At 46.0% G+C, this 10,000-nt stretch overlaps 1 protein-coding gene across 3 annotated transcripts in view; it reads left to right on the forward strand.

Annotated features, from left to right (window-relative positions):
• LOC143274930 (Na(+)/citrate cotransporter-like) overlaps positions 1-10,000 on the forward strand; it is a 57,787-nt gene that overhangs the window by 12,972 nt on the left and 34,815 nt on the right. For all 3 annotated transcript variants that reach the window (XM_076578932.1, XM_076578931.1, XM_076578934.1), the window contains exons 2-4: positions 2,697-2,917; positions 6,905-7,054; positions 9,638-9,753. In XM_076578932.1, the coding sequence (XP_076435047.1) occupies positions 2,810-2,917; positions 6,905-7,054; positions 9,638-9,753 (374 nt within the window). In that variant the 5' untranslated portion in view covers positions 2,697-2,809. The remainder of the gene's footprint in view (positions 1-2,696; positions 2,918-6,904; positions 7,055-9,637; positions 9,754-10,000) is intronic.

Consider the following 10,000-nt stretch of genomic DNA (forward strand, 5'->3'; position numbering starts at 1 on the left):
ACCAGTCACCCACACACCCATCCAAACTCACACCCACCCATAATATAACCAATCGCCCACTCACCCAATCAACCAACCGGCCACCCACCCAGCCAACTAACCAACCAGCCACCCAACCCAACCAAATTCCACCCAACCACCCAGCCAACTAACCAACCAGCCACCCAACCCAACCAAATTCCACCCAACCACCCAGCCAACTAACCAACCAGCCACCCAACCCAACCAAAGTCCACCCAACCACCCAGGCAACTAACCAACCAGCCACCCAACCCAACCAAATTCCACCCAACCACCCAGCCAGCTAACCAACCAGCCACCCAACCCAACCAAATTCCACCCAACCACCCAGCCAACTAACCAACCAGCCACCCAACCCAACCAAATTCCACCCAACCACCCAGCCAGCTAACCAACCAAAGTGACAGAATAATCATCTAGCTAATTGTGGTCGCTGCCACGGAAGAAGAAGAAGAAGAACCAAACACCCAAACACCTACCCAGTCAACCAAACAATTTCCAGTCAACCAGTCAACCAACCAACCAACACACCATCCAACATGTGCATGGAAAGTCGAAATATGGGGTAGGGGGTGTTTTATAACATTGTTTATAAGGAAAACGAAAACAATTCTCTGTGTTTTGAAAGACGAAAATATTGGAGTATTATCCCAGACTGGTAAAAAAGAAAGCGAAAACATGTATCTGTCTTTGGAAAGCTGCAAGTATTGGGGTATTATCCCAACGCCGACTGTCCTGAAACACTCTTGGCCGGGAGAGTGGGGATGTAACTTGGGCAAGACACTCTCCACTATAATCAAATTCTAGCCCAAATAGTCGGAACAGCAGTTGCCTCCTCTGCTGTTCTGATGGTCATAGTCGGACACGACTGACTATCATATATATATATATATCCAACCAATCAGCATACCAACCATTCACCCACCGCGTAACCACCCTACCAGCCAACCATTAACCAACCAACCAACCAACCAGCCAGGCCTGCCCGGGCTGCCATTGTCACAACGCCACGCGGTAATTCTTGCGTCCACAGTCAGTTGGAAAAGGACGGGCCATAATAAAGTACTAGCTCAGTCATTCTGGTTTCCCAGTTCCAGAGGAGTACTCTCTTTCTCTGCCTGGGTGTGTACTGTGTACTGCTGGGTGCCAGAAAAAAAACAAACACATTCAAGAGGCTTTAAAGGATCTTAGTGCAGGTTTGTACCAGTGTTTCTTCTATGCGAAGGAAGTTTAGTTTCATGTAAACGACAGTTTTTGGAAAATCGAAAATAATGGGATGTTAAACATGACTGAAGTTTTGGGACGGGGGGTGGGGTGGGGGGGGGGGGGGGGTGGGGAGGGGGGTGTTCGAATGTAATGTGGTGTTACACAAGATTATTGTCTGGAAAAACGAAAAGAATTGTCTGTGTTTTGGAAAGCCGAAAATAGTGGGATATTGATATACTAAATAAGTTGTTGGGGGAAACGGAAAAGAGTGGGGTTTTGTTCTCCCACAAGATTGCAGGCCAGGACCAGGAAATGAAAGTGATGGGAACTCATAGAAATCAGACAATAATGGTCGGTGCTGAATGGAAGAAGAGAGAGGGGGGGGACATAGAGAGAGTTAGAGAAAGAGGGAGAGAGAGAGGGGGAGGGAGAGAGAGAGAGAGGGAGAGAGAGAGGGAGAGAGAGAGAGTTAGAGGAGAGAGGGGAGAGAGAGAGAGAGAGGGAGGGAGAGAGAAATCCAGCTCCCAGCCCTGCAAGGTGTTGGGTGTTGAGGAAAGATAACATTTTATACCCTCTAAGAGAGCACCGCATCAGAATCACAGTTCAAGTGCGCGAGCCAGCTGTCCAGGCCAGTCAACTGTGTCTGACTGTTTGGTGATCGGTCACTTTCTTCACAGCTCGCGTCATTCTGTTGAGGCGAGGTTTTATTCGTGGTTTTCGTGTGACTGGTTTTCTGTTGTGAAACCCTACATGGGTCAACTGTTGTATGTTACACACACACGCGCACACACACACACACACACACACACACACACACACACACACCACGCACGCACGCACGCACGCACACACACACACACACACACACACACACACACACACACACAAACTCACACACACACACACAAAGACTGAAATTCAGATTAAAACATTTCCATTTTGACACAAAATGTGCACGTCTGGAGGCACCGTAACAGAATCGGATAGGCGCTGGACTTTTGACCCAGTGTCAGAACACCTGTGTTCAGTGCACTGAGCCAGTTACATTGCTCGGACGGAAGAGCCTAGTATGGTCGTAACCCGCTACTAACTGTGTGTAGTATGGAACTGACTAATGGCGTAGTTCGGTCAACGTAGGCATTAAATTTTAGTCACGTGTGACTGTCAAAAAGTTAGAACCAAGCAATGCAACTGGCACCCCAGGGTTCCATGCTCCGTTACGGCATTGTGTTGCCTGCCCTTGGAAAGGGCACTTCACTCCAGTTTTTCCCACACCACCAACGTGTAAATGACAACCTGGATTTAGCTTTGGGGGTTGAGGGGGCGGGGGGGGGGGGATATGGGGGTGTTAAAACAGCGGAAGAAGAGGATGAGGCCCCCACCTTTACATGCCGAGCGCTAGTCACAGTGGATATGAGTTCACTACTGCCCGTAAAAGGCCTTAACCTTTGAACGTGTCGTGTTTTCAGAGACCTGGCAGCAAGCGGTGTTGAAAGGGGAAGTCACAGGTGACCTGCGCCATCCTCGTTCTTCTGGCTTCTGCTGCTGCTGCTGCTGTTGCTGTTGCTGCTGCTGTTGCACCATGGGTCTTCGGCACTGGCTGAAGGGATGCTGGCTGTACCGCAGTCTGTGGCTGTCCATCCTGGTGCCGCTGTTGCTGGCACCGCTGCCTTACTACCATCCCAACTCTGTGAGTGAGTTTTCATCATCCCAGCTCTGTGAGTGAGTTTTCATCATCCCAGCTCTGTGAGTGAGTTTTCATCATCCCAGCTCTGTGAGTGAGTTTTCATCATCCCAGCTCTGTGAGTGAGTTTTCATCATCCCAACTCTGTGAGTGAGTTTTCATCATCTCAATTCTGTGAGTGAGTTTTCATCATCCCAACTCTGTGAGTGAGTTTTCATCTCCAATTCTGTGAGTGAGTTTTCATCTCCAACTCTGTGAGTGTGTTTTCATCATCCCAATTCTGTGAGTGAGTTTTCATCATCCCAACTCTGTGAGTGAGTTTTCATGTCAGTGAGATTTCATCTCCAATTCTGTGAGTGAGTTTTCATTTCACAACTCTGTGAGTAAGTTTTCATCTCCAATTCTGTGAGTGAGTCTCCATCATCCCAACTCTGTGAGTGTGTTTTCTTCATCTCCAACTCTGTCAGTGAGTTTTTATCTCCAATTCTGTGAGTGGGTTTTTTGTATCACCCAAACTCTGTAAATGAGTTTATATCCCAACTCTGTGACTTCTTTTATGTATCCTAACTCTGTGAGTGAGTTATCATCCCCACCATGTCAGTGAATTGTTGGGTTTTTGGGGGGTTGTTGTTTTTTTTAATCATCCAGACTCTGTCAGCAATTTATCATGCAAACTCTGTGAGTTATCCCAACTCTGTGAGTGAGCTGTTTTAACCATCCCAACTCTGTGAGTGGGCTGTTTCAAACATTCCAACTCTGTGAGTGAGCTGTTTGAATTATCCCAACTCTGTGAGTGAGCTGTTTGAATTATCCCAACTCTGTGAGTGAGCTGTTTGAATTATCCCAACTCTGTGAGTGAGCTGTTTGAATTATCCCAGCTCTGTGAGTGAGCTGTTTGAACTATCCCAACTCTGTGAGTGAGCTGTTTGAATTATCCCAACTCTGTGAGTGAGCTGTTTCAAACATTCCAACTCTGTGACTGATCTGTTTGAACTATCCCAACTCTGTGAGTGAGCTGTTTGAATTATCCCAACTCTGTGAGTGAGCTGTTTTAATTATCCCAACTCTGTGAGTGAGCTGTTTCAAACATCCCAACTCTGTGACTGAGTTTCCATTCGAACTGTTTGAGTGTGAGTGAGTTTTCATCCCAACCCTGTGAGTGAGTTGGGTTTTTTTATCATCTAAACTGTGTGAGTTTTCATCACAACTGTGATTTTTTTTTTTTTTTTTTAACATCCCAAATCTGTAAATTAGGCCTCTTTTTTTATCAATCATCCCAACTCCGTGTGTGATGCTTTTTTTGTTTTGTTTTTATTTTGTTTTTGCTTTTTGCTCTTTTTTTTCTTCTTTTTTTTTTCAATCATCCCATCTCTGTGAGTTAGTTATCGTCCTTAACTTTGTGAATTAGTTGTTCGTTTTTGTTTTTTGTTTTTGTTTTTTTGTTTTTTTTCGGACCGAGATTTTTACTACCCTCTCCACCCCCTCCACCAGACCTTCAGTGGTGGTCTGGATGCTAGTCATTCGGAGAAGACGATAAACCGAGGATCCGTGTGCAGCGTGCACATAGCACATGGGAAAGAACTTACGGCAACTAAAGGGTTGTCACTGGCAAAATTTTATCGAAATAATTTCACCGGCTGGTAAAAAAATAGAAATAAAAATAAAATAATATTTTTTTAAAAACTGCAGACAGGAAAAAATACAGGAAATATGGGTGACACTGTGCTGTGGCTTCGCACTTCCCCAGGGAAAGCAGCCAGAAATTCACGAAGAGAAATATGTTGTGATAAAAACTAAGCATAACACAACACAATACAATACAAAAGAACACAACACAACACAACTCAGTGCAATACAATACAACACAATAGAACACAATACAATACAACACAACGCAACACAATGCAATACAATACAATACAATACAACACAACACAACACAATGCAACTCAATGCAATACAATACAATACAATACAACACAACATAACACAACACAACGCAACTCAATGCAACACAATACAACATAATACAACACAATACAATACAACACAACGCAACTCAATGCAATACAATACAAAACAACACAATGCAATACAACACAACTCATTGCAATACAACACAATACAATACAATACAACGCAACTCAATACAATACAATACAGCACGACACAGCACAGCACAACACAACACAACACAACACAACACAATGCAACTCAATACAATGCGATACAATGCAATACAGTAATGTGACGATACACTCACGAACAACAGAATGACTCGGCTATGGAAAACTAATCAGTGCGGCCACACTGAAGGATCAGACGAAACGACACTGGTAACTCCACCTGGACAAAGAGAAAGAGACAGAGAGACAGACAGACAGACAGAGACAGAGAGAGGATGTCTCAGTGTGTGTGTGAAGAAGTCAGAACATCCTCTGTCCATTAGGGACGCGGGAGGATCCTATGAGAGACACTCACGTCATCTGGAGATAACGTTGGAAGCCGACACTGACGCGGCTGGGCTTCCGTGAACTATCACACTGACTCCTTCTCTGTCCGTCTATATCCTAGAGTTTGATGTTCAGTTCTCGTATGCCAGCGTCCGCCCTTCCGTTTTAAATGTGTCTTGTTGTTGTTGTTGTTGTTCTCTCTCTCTCTCTCTCTCTCTCTCTCTCTCTCTCTCTCTCTCTCTCTCTCTCAAATATTGCTGCTGCAACAGTCCAGTATTAGGTATTCTCTCTCTCTCTCTCTCTCTCTCTCTCTCTCTCTCTCTCTCTCTCTCTCTCTCCTCTCTCTTGTATTGCGTTTATGATGTTGATCAAAAGCAACCACAAAAGATACAAACAGTACATCCGTCCAAAGTCACTGTAGACTGACACTTAAGCATATAATTTTTGACTGTAGCTTGATGAAACCTTATGTACACGAAAGTGTGTCTTCACAATCACAGTGACTCAGAAGGTTGATGTTTTTGACTTCACTCACATTTTTGCATTCATTATCAGTTGTTTCGCTTTCAGTCTAACAACTTCTCTTTTACGAAGTCCTTTAAGTAATTTCCTGTAATTGTATTTAGATTTTTTTTTCTTCAAATTTCACCCTAATTTCACCCTCATTTGCTCAGTTTCCCCCAACCCTCCATTCATTCACATCTCCCACCCCTTCTAACCGATAATACTCAAATGTATTCATCGGATGGGCTACCGAGGCAACCATGTATTTGTTCTGTATTGTCCATGTGTTCTGTGTGGCTTATTCAGGATTAAAGAGGCTATGCCAGTCTTGAATAAAAGCTAATTTGTGTTTGCACATTTCTTCTGTCTTTGCTGCTGTGTGTACATGTCGAGTGATTGGTATAAGGACAGGCCCGGCGCTTCCTTTTTTGAGGAAGTGTCTGGGTTTGTTCCAATGTACCTTTCGTTTGCCTGTGTGCTAGCTGAATCGGTAGCGTAAGCATCACTGACTTGGGGTTGTGTGCCTTGTGTAATGGAGAGTTACCACTCTTTACTGTTTGTTATTCATACATACTTCGACAAAATGTCTTCAATCACCGATATGTGTGACGGGACATTAAACAAAATCCCTCCTCCGCTGCAGCCTGACGACGGTAGAGACAAGGTGAATTGATCAGTCTTTTCTCTGTCATTAGAAAGCAAGGTTATCATCAGTTTCCACTAAACACGAGTCTTTCTGATGAGACGATAAAACTGAGGTCCAATGTGCATCATTACCCTTATCATTATTAGTGTGTGTGTGTGTGTGTGTGTGTGCGTGTGTATGTGTGTGTGTGCGCGCGCGCGCGCGCGTGTGTGTGTGTGTGTGTGTGTGTGTGTGTGCTTTCCGTTGCAACCACTTTTTTCCTGTCTTTTCCGCTTGCAACCCCCCCCCCCCCTTTTTTTTCCCCCTATTCTTTCCGTTTACGGCCCCTATTTCCTGTTCTTTCCAACCACGAACCCTGTTTGGTTTATCTTCCGTTTGCAATCTATCCAGGTGGCCAGAGCCGGATATTGCGTCATCGTCATTGCGTTCTTCTGGATGACGGAGATTTTACCGCTGGCGGTGACGTCACTGTTTCCTGTGTTCCTGTTTCCCATGTTCGGCATCATGTCCGCCAAGGACGTGTGCAGCAGCTACGTCAAGGTCAGCTGAGAGGTGGTGGTTCGGTGGACGGGGAGGGAGGTGGGAGGAGGGTTGGGGTTGTATCTCTGTCTGTCTGTCTGTCTGTCTGTCTGTCTGTCTCAGCCTCTCTTTCTTGATTGTGTCTCTCTTTCTTTCTCTCTTTGTCTCACTCAGTGTCACCGCTCAAACTCTTCAGGTATGTGGAGTGGAGTGATGGCAAACAAAGTCTGTTGTCTAATCACAATGTTTGTTTTCACAAGTCTACAAGTGGAAAGAGAACACGGCGAAATCAGTCAGGATATATCCAAATCAGGATTTCAATGTTCAACACTTTTACAAGAGTTTGAATTTGTATCTTTAAACGTATTCAGTAAATTGATCGATTGATTGACTGATTGATATGGATACTTATATAGCGCCTATCCTCGGTCGGAGACCAAGCTCTAAGCGCTTTACAAACACGGGGTCATTTATTCAGCAGGCTGCCTACCTGGGTAGAGCCGACTGACGGCTGCCATTGGGCGCTCATCATTCGTTTCCTGTGTCGTTCAATCATATTTTAGGCACGCACACATACACGCTCAGACAAACATGTAACATTTTACGTGTATGACCGTTTTTTTAATTACCCCACCATGTAGGCAGCCATACTCCGTTTTTCGGGGGTGTGCATGCTGAGTATGTTCTTGTTTCCATAACTCACCGAACGCTGACATGGACTACAGGATCTCCACCCTTTACCCACCAGGCGACACCGAGATTCGAACCCCGGACCCTCAGATTGAAACTCCAACGCTTTAACCATTCGGCTATAGTCCATTTTCTCGGCCGACTTCTCAAGACAAGATATTATCTGTCGGCAAACATCTGGCGGAACATCAACATGCTTCTGTTCAAAATTGTCACGGTCATGATGGGAACTGTCCAACATCTGGGTCAGTGATGTACGTGTTCGGGGCCCTGATGGTCGTGCCAGTGTCTTCCAACTCACACATTTCTGCATCACGAGGTATGTCTATACCAGTGTCTTCCAACTCACACATTTCTGCATCACGAGGTATGTCTATACCAGTGTCTTCCAACTCACACATTTCTGCATCACGAGGTATGTCTATACCAGTGTCTTCCAACTCACACATTTCTGCATCACGAGGTATGTCTATACCAGTGTCTTCCAACTCACACATTTCTGCATCACGAGGTATGTCTATACCAGTGTCTTCCAACTCACACATTTCTGCATCACGAGGTATGTCTATACCAGTGTCTTCCAACTCACACATTTCTGCGTCACGAGGTATGTCTATACCCGTGGCTTCATCGTGGAGGACTGTCACTGCACGTGAATTTGTCATACCTGAATGTCAACCATGTCGTAGTCAGCCCTTGCTACTGGTACCATGTAACCCAGCACTACCTGCCGCATGTGAAGTCCCCCAACGACGGACCAGGCGGAGGAGGAAACCTTTCCCAATGGCTGTGAAGGCAGGAAAGGATGACCAAAGGGCAGGGGGGAACTCTTATCCTTGGCTGGAAGTCCTCCTAGAAGACGGAGCTCCGAAGAAAAAACCTGCACCTGCCGAGGCCGTCCTACACGTGGCAGTGTCTGCACCAGTGGGACTGTGAGCGTCGGTAGGCAGAGAGTGGGGAAGGGACTGCACAACTCCTCCTCACTAAAACAAAAAAAAGTCACCTGTGCTGGTAAGGCATGCTTCCTGGGAAACTGATGCCCTTGACCGCTCTCTCTGGAGGATACTGTGCTCTAGTGGCATAAAGACGTTTGAAAACAAGAGAACGCTGGCCATTAAGGAGAAGCGTGAGCGAATGAAGCAGGGCTCAACTTCTGGAGACGTTTTCCCTAGCAACACCTCTGGGAAGTGCTGCGCATCCAGAATCGGCCTCGTCTCCCATATGAGGACACACACCGACAGATAAGCCTGCCTGCCTACCCATCCGTCGGTCCGACGGGAGACTCCATCGACATCGACATGACAACCATGTATTCAAGAGAGAGAGAGAGAGAGAGAGAGGGGAGAGCGACAGATTCCTCCATTTACTCGTTCACTCAGTTCTATGTCCCAGGTTTGACAGAAGAATCAAACTGAGCGTCTTGTCATTCGGATGAGACGATAAACCGAGGTCCTGTGTGCAGCACGCACCTGGCGCACTGAAAAAGAACCCATGGCAACGGGAGTGTTGTCCTGTGGCAAAATTCCGTAGCAGAAATCCACTCTGATAGGTACACAAATACAATATGCCCGCATTCAAGGCCTGACTAAGCGCGTTGGTTTATGCTGCTGGTTAGGCACCTGCCTTGCAGATGTGGTATATAGCGTATACGGACTTGTCCGAACGCAGTGACGCCTCCTTCATTCATGCAACATATTTTTCATATCAGTAATCTTCTGGGACAGGAATTACACCATTTTCTAAAAAAAAATAATAATAATAATAATAAAAATTATATATATGCTTACATTCAGGGCCTGACGAATCGCGTTGGGTTATGCTGCTGGTCGGGCATCTGCGTATAGCAGATGTAGTGTAGCGTATATGGAATTGCCTGGCCTCCTAGAGAAGCTGACAGCTGAAACTGTGTCCCAGGACACCCTGATGCTGTTCCTGGGCAGCCTGGTGGTGGCCGTGGCAGTGGAGCGCTGGAACCTCCACAAGAGGCTGGCTCTGAGGACCCTCACCCTGGTGGGGACACAGCCACGATGGTTCGTGTCGCGCATATGCGCACCCCCCATCCCCCTTGCCTTGCCCCCCTCCCACGCCCCCACTTCTTTTTTTTTAATTTAATGTAAATAGATACAGCGGACGTGATGTGGCGTTTATGGATCAATCTGCATGAACTGTGTGTGTGTGTGTGTGTGTGTGTGTGTGTGTGTGTGTGTGTGTGTGTGTGTGTGTGCGAATGTGTATTGTCGCGTGTGTGTGAGTGAGTTTGTCCGTGCGCGAATGTGA

This window comes from Babylonia areolata, chromosome 29, assembly GCF_041734735.1.
Source record: "Babylonia areolata isolate BAREFJ2019XMU chromosome 29, ASM4173473v1, whole genome shotgun sequence".
Classification (NCBI taxonomy): Eukaryota; Metazoa; Mollusca; class Gastropoda; order Neogastropoda; family Buccinidae; genus Babylonia; species Babylonia areolata.